We start from the raw sequence: 18,536 nt of genomic DNA, 5'->3' as shown, positions 1-18,536 counted from the left end.
GTAATATCTTTCTGAGTGCTTCTGAGTTTGTAGCTCACAGAGACTGAAATGTGCTGATCCATGATATCTCCAAAAATCAAACAGAACAAAATAAATCAGCCACAGACTGTACAACTGTATTATCCAAATAGCTTTCAGTATATTAAACAGTTCAGTGTGTACATGCAGACAGTTGCTGCTAACTTTATAAATAACATTTCAGTTTTCATAGCTCATCATAGCAGTCCGGTGTAAGATAATCTAAATGTCCATGCATCATCAAAATCAGACAAAAAAAAGGACATTTTATAATTAAAAAAATAAGAGTCCTGTGGTGTTTCAATCAGGGCTGTGTCTAAGGACACATTTTTTTCCAACCCCGTGCCTCGGCAAACTCTCATAGTGTGTCACTTGCTTCTCAGGGAGCCGTGACTGAGGACTTGACCTCTCAGGCTCTGGGAAGTGGCCGATAATATCTGTATTAAAAGACACAAAATACCAAAGACATGAAATAGTTGGATAAAGAATTCTCTGACTGTGATGACTGTTGAAGAAATATGCTGGCAAAAAAACTACTTTTTCATGCAGTAATCTTTTGCCTTATCTTTTGATTTATGCTTGATATGTCACAGCTCAACATGACTTTAAGATTCCTCTAATAAAACAATTGAACACTTAGAATGAAAGTTTTATTTGCTCGTTAGTTTAGAGACACAAAACCTGAGAAACCTGTCATCTGAAACTAATGAAACTTGTAAGTAAACATATTCATTGTTTAAGATTGAGCATGACCACTGGTGGATTTTGAGGCTGATATTATTATTATTATTATATTAATATTAATATTATTATTATTATATTAATTTTAGCAATAAATATGGAAACAACACATCAACTAATATTAGTTATTAACACATAAGATAAACATTTTTATAAGGATCCCTTAAAGGCCTGATGGTAAAAACTGTTCACTGGCACAGTATATCAGTGTTCAAGTAATATCCAACAGTGTTATGGTCTATGTCGGTCAGGTATTATTTTGAAAAAATTAGTGTTGGCTCTGTATAGCTGCACGTTCTATATGAACCAAACCCCACCTTCACCAGCACATAGTCTCCAGCGTTGATAGGACCAGTTTGGGATTCTGCAGGCTCAAGAGCAACATTGTCTTTCGGGAAAATTACTTTCATATTGCCATCAGTTCTCCCACACAGGTCCTTGGCAGATCTTTTACTTTCCTGCATTAAAATGGAAACCTGAGGTGAGCAGTGTTGCCTGGTAACAGCTTGAAGCAACCCAGTACAATGGTGCAAGACTTCAAGCACTTCAAGACTGACAAACGATCAATTCAGGGTTTGTATTTCTGTGTAAATAATCAACACCACACTCTCTCCATCAAGAGAGTGTTAGAAACTAATAAATATCCTACATCCATCTTCAATCATATTGTCTAAAGTTAAAAAAGAATATAACACTTACTCTGGCAAAATAAACCGGTGTAAATGCCCTCTGCTTCTGTTCAGGATTATAAATGAGGTATAATACCAAGCCGTGAATTTTTTAACCATTAATCCTATGCAGGCTCACAGCATTGTATGGAATATGCAATAAATATACAATATAAGTAGAAAAACTGAGGCAATCTAGCACAACCAAGTAGATACTGCTCAGCAGTACTCACTCCCTCCACCAGGACAAGCTGTGTGCTGCCAATGAGAGCAGTGTTGACCCTCACAGCTTCCTCTCTGAATACGCTGATACACTCTTCCAGCCTTCGCTGTTTCACCTCTGCTGGCACGTCATCTTGTAGCCGATGATAGGCGTGAGTTTTCTGAGCAAGACAAAGGCCTGGATGTCAAACGACTTGGATTTCATTTTAAAATGTAGATAGAAAACATTTTTTGCAATGTAATATGCATTACAAACCCTACAAATGCTTACCTTTCTCAAGCTGTAGGCAAAAAGGAATCCCACATTGTAGCCCACCTCTCTGATTAGAGACAGAGTCTGTTGGTGGTCATCTTCTGTCTCACCGCAGAAACCCGAGATGAAATCACTGCTGAGACTCACCTCTGATACACAAAATGTCTTTGAGATTTCCTTTGCAAGTGAAATCTTCCCACAGAGATATCACACTCATCCTGAGACTGCCAGGAGTTCCCACTACAAATTAAATCTCAACCAAAACTTAAACACAAAAAGTGTTTATTGATTTTGGAGAGGACTCTGTGTGTGTGTACTTGTGTGTCTGAGAAAGAAATCTGGGTTTTTTCACACCACACAGATTATGGAACAATATCTCTGCTGGAATAACTTTTGTTATTTTTCATCATGAAATGGCTTTGTTGCTTGCTCTTACAGTATTTGACCTTTTCTTTTCATTGTGGCTACATTTGGACAGATCTCAATTACAAGCATACACCACACAGCTATTCCAGATTGTACCAACAGAAATGCAATTTTCATATTTTTTGTTAAAATGTCTGTATGGCTGTTTTTGATGACAATTTAGCCAAATAATCCAATCATGTTTTATTATCTCATAAAGTCAGGTTTAGTTAAACCATATTTTTTTTAACCTACCTGGGATGATTCTTCTTACATTCTCCACAAGATCAAGGTAGGCCTCTCTAGTGTATCTGCAACCATGAAATGAATGTGTAAGACACATTATTAGAGACACCTTGAAGTTTATAAAAGAGTTCTCCAAACTGAATTCTTTTGAGTTCAAAGAAAAAAAGTAGTCGCTTACCCACGGCGCATTGCTTTCAGGACTTGGTTGCTTCCACTCTGTGCTGGAAGATGGATCTGTTTACAAATGTTTCCTCGCTCTGCAATCAGATGCAAAACCTATAAACACACAGACCAGGTCAGGAAGCTTCAGACAGGTTAATACAGGGAATTATGCATTTTCATGGCCAGGGTTTCCTGGAAGATCAGCCCAGATATAAACACTGAACTTTGTTAAACATCTACATATATAACTTTAAGTGCACCTCATCAGGAAAGTCCTTGGGATGAGGGGAAGTGAATCTGATCCTCATGTCAGGATCAATTCGTGACACTTGGTCCAGCAGATCGGAGAAGCGCAGACCACCCTGTTTGGTTTGGTAAACTGTCTTGAAGCCTCGGCTAAGCTTGGTCATGTCTGAGCCGTAGAATTGCTCTTCTGACATGTCTCTGTAGCTGTTCACATTCTGACCCAGCAACGTCACCTCCTTCACACCCTAACAAAAAACATCCACCACACACACAAGTTAGGGACAGCCGGCACTCACTTTTGGTCTTTATCATTTGATTGAAGGTAAGTTTTTGCGTGAGTTAATACTACACTTTCTAATTTATACAAACATCTCCAAAATATTATATTTTTCTGTTCACACAATCATATCCTTAAAACATATTTTATTTTCACACATTCCAACAGATGCATATTATTATGCCATAAACATATATTTATAAAGGCCTAATATTAAGGTAGTAAGAGGTGTACAAGCATTATTAACAAACCCATCAGTATTACTAAACTGCATATATAACTATCATTATCAAAGCTAACAGCATTATTGCCTGATTCCATGCACTAAAGATTGCTTAGAAATGTAATGTAAGGTTTGACCAGCAGATGTCGCCATTTTTGTGTGTTTGTATCTCATTGTTATTGTCACATTACTTTAAAGCTTAAAGGTCAACATTTGTTGTGTTTCCAAATGTGTTACTTGTTAGTGTTCAGTTTAAGCAAAACTAGATTTCTGTTTTCTACGTTAGAATATTCTAACACATTTTGTGCAAAAAAAGAAAACAATTATACAAGATACCTTTGTTATAAATTTACTAAGACTCATTTTACTCATGACAACTGCTGCCAAATACTGTGGGTTTATACTCTGGTTAGAAATCATACAAAAACAACTGCTACTGTTTGACAACAGAACTGTTTGTGATATTCCCTTATACACCTCGTTTTTTTTTCCTAAATATTTTGGTCTATTTTATGTTTTTTGTTTGTTATATAGAGACGTTTAACAGGCTGCTATTAGTGTTGATGTTGTAGTCTACCTGGTCAGATAGCATCCGAATTTCCTCAAGAATGGAGCTGACAGGTCGACTCCTCTCTCTTCCTCGGGTGAAGGGAACAATGCAGTAACTGCACATGTTGTCACAGCCTCGCATGATGGACCTAACAAATAAAGAAGAAGTACTTAATAACAGGTTAATGTAACTTGCTTTACACATTGACAAGTGCAAACAAAGTGCAACTGCTATAAATGCAAAATAATAAAAAAAAAAAACATAATATAGATTAAAATAGAAAATTAGATCATATGACAAATAAAATATAAACAAAAAAATGAAACATGTAGACAATAAAATAAATGAATAGAACTACTAGAATAGTACTAGAATAAATGATACCCATAAAATGTTCTAATCAAAGGCCTGGCTAAAGTTAAAGGTTTTGAATTTTGAAAAACTTAAAAATATGAAATACACTTTCAGCTGCTCTCAGTTTCCTAGACAGACTGGAGGTGTTGTGAAGGGTTAAACCACCTCCTCTAAAAACCATAGTTCTGTAAACAAGCCACACACTCACACGAAAGCACTGTTTCCCTGAGGAACATAGTGGACAGGCATGATGTCAGCGTAGGTCTCCTCTAATGACAGCAGCACATTGCTCGCCTGATGACCTCCATCAGCAACAGTCAAGAGACGAGGAAGATCTCGGTACGCATCTGGACCAGCAAGAACATCTACCAGCTTCTCCCGCTCTAAAAGTTCTGTCTTTAGCCTCTCAGCCATGCAACCTGAACAACCACTCCAGTTAATAAACAGTATCTATGTACCCTATGTAAGGGCAGACAAATCTGTATGCATTAGTGAACTAACTTACCTAAAATCCCAATTTTCATTGGTGCGTGGCTCTTTAAGCGTTTCTTTTTCATGGCTGTTAGCTGCTGTAGTCTATTCCAAATGGTTTGTTCAGCTTTTTCTCTGTCATGTGAGATGTTTGTTTCCATTAGTTGGGGCGCCTCTCTGAGTCAGTTAGTTTGGTAAAAATGTCAAATATATATATATATATATACATATAGTGGACAGGCATATATATATACATATATAAAAATATTGATGCCAAAGTTTAGCCATGGTTTGTACAATTGTAAAATATTCAATTCTAAAGTATCATTAGAAACATTTTCTTAGGATTCTTCAAAGTCTGTATTAATGTCAAACCTTATGGAGCATGTTACCAGGAGGACAACATCTGCCTGCAAATACAAAGACACTTTAAAGTCAATGCTGCTCACATGAGCGATTTTAAAATGGTCAAATAGAAGAGACAGAGTTCAGCTGTACCTCAGTTAAGTCAGCCGTGCGTTGATATCCTTTCTTCTCAAGTATGGACCAGGCGATCTCTGTGTCATTTACATTCATCTGACATCCATAGGTTTCAAAATACACTGCAATATGATAAAAACCCATTTAGCATTCACACAAGTCAAGCTTTCCTTTGCTGGTGGTTTTTAGCCATGCACACTAACCTTTCCTTGACTTCCCACTTCCCAGGTCTTCAGAAAGATAAGCATGTTTCTCTGAGTCTTCTCCCCCTGCAGTAACGTTACTCTTATTCACTGAAACTCCTGTGATGAAATCCTGGAAACCTGGACCAGAAGATAACTGAGTCCTAAACTTGTCCAAAAGGACGCTTGTCCTGCTCTCTCTTGACGTGACACCGGTGTTAGCTGCATTAGAGCAGTATCTAGGCTGGATATACCTGACAGGTGTCCAGGGTGGAGGGAAGTGAAATAAGTTGAAGGTTTTTAAAATCTTGAGATGTCCCATGCTAGCATGTTAGCTTGCTGCAAGACCAAACCTTTACAGCTCCGATACCTGTCAGGTTAGGGTTAGGGTTATACACTCTTAGAGCAGCCTAGCATAACATGTCATCCTAGCTTTTCCTACTGTATCAGTCAGTGCTATCTGTGCTGGGCACATGTGATGTGGAGCCAAAGATGTCTTACAGGAAACAACGCCTGAACAGTCACGTTAACCAGGAACCGTAGAAATGTAAAATAAACGTTAGTTACCGAGTAATTATAGTAGTTTGGAGAACAGTGTAAAAATATTTTGAAGCAAACGTGTAAGTATTAGGAAGATGTGTGTTTGACTTTCTCAAAATTCTCAGGTCCGTATCAATGTGTTGTTAAAGCCAAAAAGAAAGAAGGCGTAACACACTCCTCTTGCATCTTGTCTGTACGTTGGCCAAACTTGTCCTTCAACGGTACGTTCAAATTTACAGTCCGTCTAAAATCAAACTTACTGAAAACAATGGTTCCGAGCGACTACTTCCAGCGTTAAAGTGACCCCATTTTTCTAATCGGTCCTAAAATCTGGACTCTTGCAGCTGAAGGATATTTTTATACCTATATATATTTTTAAAGAAAAGTGTCAGGGGGTTGTTTTTATGTATTTTATTTTTTAAAACAGCAATATAATATATTATTGTTTGCTCAGGTTTTTCTTTGTATCGTCTGGCTTGTTTGCTTGCTGTTTTATCCCCTAACAGACTCTCTTAAACAAAACTCCTTGAAATAAGTGACAGGTAAATGAAAAATGTTCATAATGGTTGTATGAGATAGAAATGATAACATTACCTGTACTTTAAATTTCAAAGTGTATGCTCTATCTCATCCCACCATATATATATTCTATATATAGTTGTATTAATTTGTTTTCTGTTTTAACCCAGCCTGTATTTATATTTGCATTACCAACTGTCCGCGCCACACACTGGCATTTCTGTGCTTCATCGTCGTAGTGCCAATAAAGCAAACTTAAATTTGAGCAAGGAAGATTATAACAAAAGAAAAAGAGAGTGTGCCGAGATCTCAGCTCATGTAGAGAAAGAGAGAGAGACAGAGACATAGAGAGAGAGGGGGGTGTGGGAGTGACTGTGGAGCTACAGGTTCAGTATAAACTGACCATGGATGCAGGGATAACAAACAGCACTGTTCCAGGATTTCTTTTGTTCAGTCTTTCCTGGCAGTGAGGCACGATGAGAGTGGAGGGCACCAAATAGAGAGAAGTCACACAGCCGCTCAGAATTCACATTTAACATCAAGGTAACTCTGACAACACAGTGTAAATGTATTGTGTATGTGTGTATATATTCAATACCTGTGCTTTGATCGTTTTCAAAATTTTTAATGAAATGCTGATTTTTCCAATCACAGTATACACTTCTGCCTGCCGCAACTTCAGTCCCTTCTGCAGAGTGACGAGGCTGGTTGAAGAAAATGTAGTTTCAGCGTTTTTTTCGAATGTAATTTCTACTCCTGTTATATATTCTAGCTGTCCACTCTTCTCCAGTTCTAGCTGTGATGATGGAGAAAGCTGCACTGCTGCTGTTTTGTTGCCTGGTCATGTCTTTATCAGGCTCCCCACTCTACCCATCCATTAGGTAAGTCTTGTCATTTTTACTAAAATTCTTCAAATCTTCTTCACTTCCATTATTACACATTTTTAGGAGCTTTTTTTTTTTTTAAAATACAATTATTTTTGCCTTTATAAAACAGTTTTGTTACTAGAACCCTGACACCAACACTAACCTACTGTAGAGATGATCTGTATTATTAAAATTTAAAATGTATAAAAATAAATTTTTAAAAATAAATTTATTATTTAGTCCTGAACAGTGTCAGGATAAAAAGAATGGCAATATTCATGCTCATGGTGATTCAAGTTTTTCACTGGCTGCTGTGGATGTCACATCTGTGCCCTCTGCACTTGCTATGCTAAAAAGGGTCAAGATGTCAGAATTAGTCAACATGTTACATTTACACAGCACTTTAATAACAGTGTCATGTGCCAAAGCAGCAGAATATTTAATTTTACAAGAGCTAGAGTGTTGTGCAGATAGATTGAAAATATTTTTCTTAGTGTAAATTCTAAGTTTAACATCAAAAAACTCAGTTTTGTTATGGGGTAGAAAATTGAATTAGTTTGATGTAATATGTTTTGTTTTTTTTTTTAATGGTGCTATTTCTCAGGTTTGGCCAGAGAGACACATCAATCCTGATGACATCTTCTATAAAGAATCCAGTGGAACAGCTGCAGGAAGACGCAAGTCGTCCTCGGGAGCGAGCAGAGTTACGGTGAGAATGTTCATATTGACTGAGTGTCTGCTGTAAAAGATGCCTTAAGAGATCGGTTTACCCAAATTATAAAACAGCTGCACTTCCTCAGAGATTTTTTGCCTCAACCCCATCACAGGAGAGATTCAAGAAATTTCCTTTGTCTTGAAAGTTGTCTTGCTACAGTTTTGAAATTTTACATTTTAAGAGTAAGAGAATTTTGTTCAGAGAGAGAATTTATTTGTTTAGTACGTAGCTCCAAACAAAATTACAGATAGTTGAGAGAAGAATATCTCAAAGTCTGAGCAAATAACCAAAGGTGTCTAGATAGCTAGAGAGTTTGTGTTAAGTGAATAAATATTCTTTCGTTTTGCTATTTGGGTGAATTGACCCTTTAAGGCAGGGGTCTCTAAATCCACAGTGGACAGTGGACCTTGAGGACTGGAGTTAGAGACCCCTACTTTAAGGTGAACAATTGTGCATGTGTTGAACCTGCATGCCCAGACAGACAATAAGTAAATTACATAGATTTCTTTTAGTTGTTAATTCATTGCACTAAAATTTATCTGTTTTGTAACAACTGAAATGAAGTAAAATAAGGTCTCTGATAACAGTTCAGGACGCCACGCCGATGCCATCTTTACAAACAGTTACAGGAAAGTCCTGGGACAAATTTCTGCCAGGAAGTTCCTTCAGACAATCATGGGCAAACGGCTGGGGTAGGTAGAAGAATGATGTTACACCAGTACTGCACATCTCACAGAAGCAATGCAGTGCCATTGCAGAATACGATCAGAAACACACAAGGTAATGTGAATTGTTGGTGCTTTCTACAACAGAGATGAAAGAGGGAGCTATGTAAAACGCCAGTCAGATATTTATGAAGGGACCTATAAAGAAGATCTGACATCCATCCAAAGCAACCAGAGATACAGAGGAGTCCAAGGGAACGTCTTGAGGCCCAGGTAAATAAATAGACTACAGCCCAACACACTCAGGCAGGTCAGAGTTGTAATAAAAAAATCCAAAATCCTATTTTCAGCTATAATGACACATTGGTCTTTCATTAACCCCAACCTTCCTCTTTGCAGGCTGCTGAGTTGAGATTGGTGAATTGAAATGAAGCCTGCCAGTCCTCTTCGCTAGTGCTCCTTTCATAAACCATCATTGCTTTTCTCATTCTTCCCCCAAACTGTTATTTACACGCACACACGCTTTTAACAGAAATACTAGTATGTAACTTTTAATTGGCTAATATAACATCAACAGAGCATAATGGTGATCAAATTTTGAATGATGTACTTTAAGAGTCTCTTCATACCAACTTTAAGGAGTTTACACCCGAGTATTTCCATTTTATGCTACTTTATGTTTGCACTTTGTCACATTTAAAATAATATTGCAGTTTTACACCATTGCATTTTTTGATAGCTGCAGATTAAGATCTTATACCTAAAAGGGTCAGATTAGAATGATTATATAAACCCCTTATTCAGTCACCCACTTTGCCCAGCCATCCACTTTAAAACATAGTATCTTATAAAATGTGATGTGTTGACATTAAAATATCAAATAACAAAGTATTTAAAACGAGCTCCCAGGACTGTGGCTCTTCTTTGTTTCTGTAACTATGTTCTAGCATTTAGTTTCGTGACAAAATAAGAACAGGCCTAGTTCTGTGAAACTTTAAGTTAAGCAGCTATGTTTCAAAACCCATCTCAGCAACTTTTAGGGAAATACAAAGGAAATTCTATAGGAAAACTACACTGTTGAACAAACAAGTTTCCTCTGTCTCTCCAACCTGTTTTATATTCAACGTTCACTGTTTTAATCCATTCAGAACATATACTTAATTTACCAATGTTGGAAGAATATGTTCTGGGTTTCTGTTTTTTCTCTACAAAACAAAGACAAAGAAACTTCATTCACCTCAATTTCTTTAATTCCTCTTCATTACAAAAACATCAAACCCTCAAATTTACCATAATTAATATTTTTCTGGGGAACTCAGTATCCTATACATCTGATGCTTTTAATGGGCAAACACACACTGGCATAATTAGTAATGATCCAATTGTCAGTGCTACTGCCAGGAGTTTATTATCAGCTCAAATGTCTTACATCTTATGAGGTGAAATTAGCATTGAGAGGAATGTACAAAAACATAAATGAACCCAAATTCCACAAATAAAAACCCCAGCTCACTTAGAAAACACTGGCATGTTGGACAGAAAGGACAAATCTCACAGCAAGATGAAGTGCAACAATCAGTAGCTTTAGAGCCCTCAGTAGGAGAATGTGTCAGCGTTTGTCCTCCGAGATGCCATGATGTCAAAGTTTCTTCATTTGGCAAAACAGACAAACTGCATGTTAAACTGTCGATTTGATTCTTGAACTGCCATGCCATTTTTAAAGTCTGCTTTTGCTGAATGACTCCTTGGAAACAAAAACTTGGTTTCGTCAATGTCTTCTTTTAATTTTCCTGCCCTTATTTTTTCTCGGTTCTGTTGGAGAGAGATAAAAAGCAAACAATTGTTACAGATATAAGATGATGAAATTAATGAAAACCCTTCTGGCTTCATTAACACTTGATCTTTGAAAAGTTGATCATGCATTTAATGTGGACCGTTCCATACAAACAGAAATTAATTTGAGGGTAGAACACAGAAACTCTCATGACAAATGTCCAAGTTTCAGACAATGCACTATCTGGTCCATGAACACAGAAAATGTCACTCAAAGGTAATCAAACAACCAGAACCATGAGTGTTAAGCCACAATGGAGGGATTACAAAAGTGCTGGCATGACTATGGTTGTGATGATCATGGTGGGATGAGTGAAGAGGCAAACCAGGGGGAGGGCGGCAAGTACATAGTAACACTTGGAGTTAGAATGAGTGAGTGCCACACAGCCATGCATGCTGCCAGCCGCTATGGAAATGCACTGTAGATGCAGTCTATGAGGATGCCCTTACTTCATCCTGGAAGCACGACCCACTCATTTGTTACAAAAGGGGCTTTATCGTAGGCTCCTATACTTTGCCAACCTACTACTTTGCTCTGCAGCAATCCTGAAAGAGGAGTAAAGAGACAGCGAGGTGTGGATAGGGGAGTTAAAAAGAGACAGACTACCCGTGACAGGAAAGAAGGAAGAAAAAGTCCTAGGTGAGAAAAAGACATTTGTGAAATCAGTAATCGGAATATTTTACTACTCAAAGGGTTAAATGGCCTGTTGTAAGAGCAAGTGAAAAGTGAACAATTACAGAGTGACATCTTCAGTCATTGACAGACTGAAAATTGCTCACTTTAGCCTTTGGAGGGCTCTACATATTGATGGTGTGAAGAAATTGCCCATTCAGATCATCACTCTGGCAGATCTTGCTGCCACACTCCTCTCATGGTCCAAGTAAGCACACGCTCTCCTCTTGGTAGAGAGCCTGGCATTGAAATCAGCCTCTGGGGACCAATAGAGGAGCCATAGATATAGAATAAGCACTTTCTCTCAGGTTTGGGGCTAAGAAGTACCAAGAGGCCCCAAAGCACCTGAGTCTTCATCACATGAAAGACGCTAGGCTTTCTGTCTAGAATTAATGACCATCTATGAACCATTTCTGCCAAGCACCATCAGAAGACGTACCTCTTCACTGCTTTCTGGGCCAGCATGCGGTTTCCAGCAAGGAACGTCACACCACCGATAATCGCTAGGTACTTCAGAGTCTGGAACATGTTCAGGTGGGTCCAGTAGACGTACATCAGGCCCAGCATGGCTGAAACCAAACAACAGAAAAAGTTTAAACAGTGTCCAAACTACTGCTTGGTAATAAAGACAACCTTTAATACATTGTCAAATTAACTGCTGAACATAACTAAATAGGTGCCACATTGTGACTTTTTATAGTGTCTTATACCAATAAATGAAGGCAAGGTGACACTACAATAACTATATTTTATACTTTCTGATGTAGTGAAAAACAATGCCCTGCCAGGTTTGAAGCCATAGAGGAGGTAGCTGCTGGCTCCAACAAGCCCTGGCTCTCATTGAAAAAGAAAAGAAAAAAAAAAAAAGCTGAGCCACAACTGAGGTTGAACCAATCAGGCCAAGTTCTTTAGACACGGCCTTAATGTCCAAATATGGTACTTCTGGCTCCAATAACGCAACATGGCGACGTCCACAATGGCAGAAAATGGAGAGGGGGTTGTAGTCAAAAGTGTGGTTTGTCTTGTCGGTGGCACGAATCATTACAGGAGCCGACTCTAGGGGCACTGTTCTTTGGCCTGTGTGGCACACCCCACTAGCCTGTGTGGCAGCAGTGTGGCCTGTCTGGTCCGTGCCTATCAGGTATGTGGAATCTCAAAGATTTGAGGGCCGTGCCGTTTTTATTCAGGAGCACGTCAGAAGGTATTGGAGAAATGCATTTTATCATTATGTAAATTTAACGTAAATTAGCAATAGATACAGCAGGGGTTGTCAGTGGCACAGACCATTACAGAGACCAGCTTTAGGGGTGCTGTTCTGCGGTCTGAGTGGCACGGACCACTAGCCTGTGTCGCGGCAGTTTGGTCTATGTGGTTCGTAGCACAGACTACTGGCAGTGGAGATACACATATTAAAAGATGTAAAACGTGACAGGTCGGCTTTATTTAGATTTTCACTGAGCTGGTTACAATGGCAAAAAGCCAATTAAAAATGTTACAAATACAGACAGCATGACGACCAGCAAATACATGCAAAAAGCTCCCAATTACAAGACGCATACACTTTTATATCAGTTAAAAATACATATTCAGAATCACGTATTCCAAAAGTCCAGACACCTGATAGGCACGGACCAGAAAGGTCACACTGCCGCCACACAGGCCAGCGGTCTGTGCCACTCAGACCACAGAACAGTGCCCCCAAAGCTGGTCTCTGTAATGGTCCGTGCCACTGACAACCCCTGCTGCAGACTGCTGAAATGGCAACTGAATTGAACACTATTGGTGGGTGACGTATATAGGCCCAGCCCCAATACACCGTCAATGGTGCTGTCCTTTTCACCTTACATAGGATCTTTACCTCACATCTGCCCTCTAATTTAAAGTCTTTGAAAACCTCTGTTCTTAAATAACCCAAAATAATAAAATTAATTACGTAAAGAAAATAATCAACTACCAGAACACCCCAACTACATTTGGGAGTAATTTTACATCCACACTGGTCTGTGGAATTTCATGAAAAATGCATGACCAATATAAATTATTTTTTGCAGTGTCACCCACAGTCATTACGCCAACTCACCTCTGATCTTGAACATCAACAGATGAGGGGCTGTAAAATGAGCATCTGTGACAAACATCTCATTTCAAAGATGAGGACTAACCTGCGTGTCCCACATGGAAGAGAATAGTGCTGGGAGAGAAGCTGAAGTTCGAGATGTTGGCTCCGAGCTTAAACCACTACAGAGGAGAGGGGTAATAAAAGACAATGTGATTTTCATCCCCTGCAAGAGCTGCAGACAAAAGGGCTGAAAAACTGTTTACCACTGAACACACAATGCACTGATCCACTGTAACAATAACTATTACTCAGCACTGAAAATGCCACGGGAAAAAATACACCATAGCCTTTGTGCTTTCAAATTAAAACAAGCATTATATTCATGCAGTGGCTGAGCCTTGTTCAGTGTGTACGAAGGCTTCCTACTGAAGAGCTTTTCTGAGAAAAAAAATGAGACCACAGTGTATACAATAACAAAGCTGAACGATCTATTGAAAATGTGATTAATAACGAAAATAAGTTAAGTATGCCTTTAAATAAGAGAAGCAGTTTAAAAAATATTTTTATATATACAACTTGACCTACAGCTAAAAACAGAACAAAACAGGTAAAAGTTTTAAGGAAAGTTTGCAGTATTACCAGGATGAGCAGAAGCAGGAAGGGAGACAGGATGAGTGCAGTGAAGGTGTTGGAGACCACTGTGGGAGGCTTTTTCTCTGGCTCCCTGAATAAATGCTGCAGAGACAAGAAGGGTATGACAAGTGCTGGACTGATATCTACTGCTTGCTGTTTCATGCTCCATCATCATAAGATGTACATCAGTATTACCTGGATCTCTGGTTTGGGTACATAGAGAGTCTTTGGCTGAATGGTAGCTGGGGCCTCTTCGTCCACAAACTTCAGCACAACATCCGCCTTTCAAAAGATTACAACTCATCCTTAATAACTTCTCATATGTTACATCAATGATTAACCCTCATTATCACCACCAGGTCTGAACAGAGACTCACCACATTCCACAATATGGGATTCTCCAAGGTAGCATCCCCAACAATGAGGTAGAGGGTATAGATACCGGAGATAGAATCAAACTCTGATTTCCGCTCTGCCGTGTCCAACTCAAACTTGTACAGATTCTTACTGTCGGGTTCAGCCACAAACACAACCTCCTGGCCAGTTTTCTGATTGTGCAGCCGGACAAATGTCTGTGACAGACAGAATAAGTATTCAGCTTTCAAAGTAGTGAGAGTTCACTGTTCCGCTAACTGGTCACAGTGGGTTGATGTCTGATCATTGTTTTGACTAACCACAATGATAACACAGTGGTTGTATGGTCAAATAATTATTTAAAAAAAAAAAACAACTCACAATAAGACTGATTACATACCTGGTGGGGGGTAAGCTCCACTCCAGTGTTGACATCAACCAGCTGGAAGGACATGGCAAAGTTCTGGTGGCTGTCTGCTGTGAAGGGGCTCTTAGCTTTGGAAGGGTAGTCCACTCTACCATTAAACAAAGAAAAGCATTTAGTGTTCCACTGCCAGGCAACTGTCAACAAAACAGAATTCGTTCATCAAGCTTGTTTTCTAACCTTGTGGTCTTTGTGCCGATGCTCTGGTCCTTATCCACCACAGACAGGTCCATGTTAGTAACAACCACCTCAGTGGACACCTTCACTTTAAGCTAAAGGTGAACAGAGTCAGACCATATAGTTACATCACTACATACATTCTGTAGTGGGTGGGTGGAGGGCACAGGAACAGGAGGAGACTAACTGGTTAAGAGTCAGCTCTGTCGTGGCCTGACCACTGGAATGCATAGAGGAGGTGGGCGAGAGGACGCTGTTACCTAAACAGCCCACTATCATACTCATGACTAAATTAGGACAGCCTTCAGACAAGCTCTCACCTCTGACACAAAAGCAGCACATTTCACATTTTTCCTTCATTTGCTTCATCTCTTCCACTAAGGTACTTAAAAGCCAAAATCATACTTTATGACTACACGCATAAAAATGACTAGAACCAGTAAATCACTGACTAGTAATTTAATTTCACTTGGCTCATTCTAGTGAAATGGTATGTCTCAGATAGTTACCATCACCTCACCTCAACATGATTGGCAACCAGTCTGCTATCCCCAGTCACTGCAACAGTAAACTGGTAATATCCACTGGCTGGCTGGCTGGACATGAAGTTTAGTTCAAAGACACCACTGAAAATGAAGAAAGAAAGACCAACTGAGTGCATGATCATACCAATCAACATGTAGATAAATGAATAAAAAAAATTGTCATTGGTACATCTTATAAAGAAACTTTATGTGCTTCATTAACATAATCTACACAGTCAATGAATTACATCTACAATTACACAAAAATACCTGTGTGATCCTATTACTGACATGAACATTCAGACTGCGTTTCTGTGCAAAGGTTATGTGGACAGAACAAATCAATCTATCTATCTATCTATCTATCTATCTATATAGTGTAAAGCTAACATTAACATGTAACCACTCTACCAACACATACTCATTAAGTGTAAAAGGTGCTTGGCTGAGGATGATGCTCTTGGAGGCCACAGCATACGCAGATTCCACTAGCACGTTGGCTGAGGCCAGGGGTTGAGACATGACATCAGTAACAAGCAGCTGGAAATGAAACAGATAAAGCATCACCATGTATTGCAGAGGACTGTAAGTAGGTTAAGTCCAAAAACTGTGTAGCTACCTGCAGGGTTGGCTGGCTGTGAGACACTGTGGCTGGGCCCTGAGCACTGACAATGACTGGCACATGAAAGCGGTTGTTGGAGAGAGCAGCGGCAGCACTTGCAACACTGAAGGCCTCAGCCAGAGAGTCCCAGGATTTTTTACTGAAGATAGAGTTCACCAGCTGGATGACCTGGTCCTGTGGGCAAATCATCTTTCATTAGTTTCAAAGACCAAGACAAAAGTAGAGATATGAGATGAGATAAGCTGTATTCATCCCTAAAGGGAAATTCAGGAATGTGTTTTAAGCTAATTAAACGCTTGACAAACAGTAATCATACCTCCTTGAGAGGGGGCTCCATGTCCACATGATCTGACAGGGAATAAGCAGCAGTCACAAACATGGCAGTTGCCTCGAGTCCCTCTTCAAACTGCAAGTAGATGCCACCAAGATCATCCAAACGTGCTGTGAGGTCCTGAGCGAAGAAAAGCACAAGTGTGTTAGAGCCTAATTCTGCTAAAAAATAAAAAAATAAAAATAAAAAAAATAAAAAATAGTAATGACCATCATCAAAGTTTGTCGTTGTGAGTGAAAGAACAGTGCCACAGCACCACCTGCTGACAAAGTACTTACCTCAATTTCCTCCAGTATTCCTCCAAGTTCTGCCTGCTGGGAGAGGCGTGCTGCTGTTTGCAGAGCGAGGGTGATACTGTGCAAAGAGAACATACGTTTGTTGTAAATCAAAATGTTCAAATCTTTTGCTCCGGACTACTGCAGGACCTCCACACAACTGCACTCCAAAATCAGCAAAACTAACACTTACGCCATCACATTGTCCTCCTTGTTGATTCGAGCTGTCAGGGCACCAACAACTTCCTGCGATGCCAGAGGAAGCCCCAGAGAGCTGAGTGTGCTCACAGCCCGATGAATCTGAGTCATGGTCGAGTCTTCACTAACTGCTGCCAGAAGGATATCACGGGTTTCATTGGACACAGGGATCTAAGGAATGAACAACAGAGTCTTCATTATAGCAAAGCAATGCCCATTTTTCCATGGGTCAAAATAAATACATAGATGGTTATTTTACAATCACTGTAATTAAATATTGGATGGTTTTTAACATCTTGATCATAAAACATATAGGGCTGCATATTGGAGAAACTGACATTGCAATGTTTTTTAGTGATATATATTGTAATACGAAAAAAATGATTCGTATTGATTTTTTTTCAAAACAATCATGGAAATGTCCTGTGCTTCAATAAGGGAAATGTCACCCCCTGTGGACCGAGCTTGATCACCTGCATCAGTCCATAGGAGTGTGAGTTGACAAGACACAATGTGCCTGCCCTTGTCACTTGTGTCTGGCTACTTGTCTGAAGTAAGTTACAGGCTAAAATATGCCTACTTGGTGTTGCACATCCTGTGATGTGCCCACTGCGATGCATAAACAATGTATAATATGCCCCAGGTATGCCCAAACAAACTTTGATTTGTATTTAAAATTGTGTTTTTCAGTATGAAGATCAAGGCAAGAACAACATTTCATACTTCACATCCTGAAATGGCTTGACTGGTCTCAGCAGCAAAGAAGAGAGAGTCAATGTTGGTGGGATCGAGCTGGGATTTGAGGAACTGGCATACTTCCTGTAAGTAAAAACACATTTTGCAGGCAAAGAACACTGATGATTAACACCTCATGAACTGTATATGCAGACACCTGACTTATGAACAAATGTTTGATTCCAGTGTTATCTATCACATTTAATTACCAAAGAATGGACGTTTTTGTTTTTTTTTTACCTTGTGATCAGGAACCACCGCTCCAAGCCTGTTCAGACCAACAACAGAATAGTATGCGGACTCCAGGTCGGTGAACTCTTGACTCAGGAGGTGCTGCAGTCGGGCCACATCAGACAGGGAGAGGTGGTGCGTCGGCGTGAGAGCCTGAGCTCCAGCAAGAGCCAGGCTGAGGACGAGCAACCCAAGCAGCCCTGCGGACAGAGAGCGGAGGCCCGTTAACCGACCGCATTTATATATCACCCCAAGGAGAGAAAAGCACAGGCGCATTTTCAGAGAAAAATAGTGTCGTTTCCGATGTGTTTTCATTCACTGAGGTAACGCTAGCTGGCTCGTTGCAGGTTAGCTAAACGGGAGCAGGCTAACGTCAGTAGGAAGCAGCACACTGCATGCACAAGGTGCTGCTTTTTTTCTACTTGTTTTAACTCTGATAATACAATAATACAATACACTGCACAGTAAAAACGAAAAACACACATATCTCATATAATATTTCAAACGAATAAAGAAAACCCCTTACAAGACCGGTCCATATCTCGCAGTCTAATGCAGCGTCACCAAAACCGACGATTGCTTCCGGTATCTTGGGGGCGAGCTCTCGTCAGACGTATAATATCCGGTTGAACATCTTACCCTTCAAAGTAAAAGATATTGAATC

General features: G+C 39.5%; 3 protein-coding genes across 6 annotated transcripts; 1 reads left to right on the top strand and 2 right to left on the bottom strand.

Annotated features, from left to right (window-relative positions):
• Positions 1–95: 95 nt before the first annotated feature.
• cdk5rap1 (CDK5 regulatory subunit associated protein 1) lies at positions 96–6,250 on the bottom strand. Of its 3 annotated transcripts, none has more exons than XM_026307084.1 (14): positions 5,753–6,250; positions 5,520–5,639; positions 5,335–5,438; positions 5,212–5,246; positions 4,871–4,971; positions 4,574–4,784; positions 4,039–4,159; positions 2,976–3,206; positions 2,732–2,829; positions 2,563–2,618; positions 1,921–2,051; positions 1,661–1,810; positions 1,077–1,217; positions 96–455 (listed from the first exon to the last, which is right to left on the bottom strand). In XM_026307084.1, exons 3-14 carry the CDS (start codon positions 5,410–5,412, stop codon positions 387–389), a joined length of 1,422 nt encoding a protein of 473 aa, XP_026162869.1. In that variant the 5' UTR covers positions 5,413–5,438; positions 5,520–5,639; positions 5,753–6,250; the 3' UTR covers positions 96–386. The 3 variants fall into 3 exon arrangements, with proteins under 3 accessions (XP_026162869.1, XP_026162870.1, XP_026162867.1); XM_026307085.1 differs by having other exon boundaries at positions 6,066–6,250; XM_026307082.1 differs by having other exon boundaries at positions 5,520–6,250.
• Positions 6,251–6,988: 738 nt separating this feature from the next.
• Positions 6,989–9,440, top strand: ghrh (growth hormone releasing hormone). The gene is made up of 6 exons (XM_026307578.1): positions 6,989–7,100; positions 7,330–7,438; positions 8,028–8,132; positions 8,726–8,830; positions 8,951–9,076; positions 9,203–9,440. The coding sequence occupies exons 2-6, from the start codon at positions 7,359–7,361 to the stop codon at positions 9,213–9,215; spliced, it is 429 nt and encodes a 142-aa protein (XP_026163363.1). The 5' UTR covers positions 6,989–7,100; positions 7,330–7,358; the 3' UTR covers positions 9,216–9,440.
• A 591-nt stretch (positions 9,441–10,031) lies between these two features.
• rpn2 (ribophorin II) lies at positions 10,032–18,504 on the bottom strand. Of its 2 annotated transcripts, XM_026307840.1 has the most exons (18): positions 18,399–18,504; positions 17,882–18,072; positions 17,630–17,725; positions 16,902–17,077; positions 16,712–16,787; positions 16,419–16,553; positions 16,100–16,276; positions 15,902–16,020; positions 15,477–15,582; positions 14,960–15,051; positions 14,756–14,870; positions 14,379–14,573; positions 14,197–14,283; positions 14,008–14,103; positions 13,472–13,547; positions 11,749–11,878; positions 11,087–11,182; positions 10,032–10,615 (listed from the first exon to the last, which is right to left on the bottom strand). In XM_026307840.1, the coding sequence occupies exons 1-17, from the start codon at positions 18,409–18,411 to the stop codon at positions 11,131–11,133; spliced, it is 1,932 nt and encodes a 643-aa protein (XP_026163625.1). In that variant the 5' UTR covers positions 18,412–18,504; the 3' UTR covers positions 10,032–10,615; positions 11,087–11,130. The 2 variants fall into 2 exon arrangements, with proteins under 2 accessions (XP_026163625.1, XP_026163626.1); XM_026307841.1 differs by lacking the exon at positions 11,087–11,182.
• Between the last annotated feature and the right edge of the window lie 32 nt (positions 18,505–18,536).

This window comes from Mastacembelus armatus, chromosome 5 (assembly GCF_900324485.2).
Source record: "Mastacembelus armatus chromosome 5, fMasArm1.2, whole genome shotgun sequence".
In the NCBI taxonomy this organism is placed as follows: Eukaryota; Metazoa; Chordata; class Actinopteri; order Synbranchiformes; family Mastacembelidae; genus Mastacembelus; species Mastacembelus armatus.
Note: the sequence above shows the minus strand (reverse complement) of the source record. Positions and strands in the feature narration are given on the sequence as shown.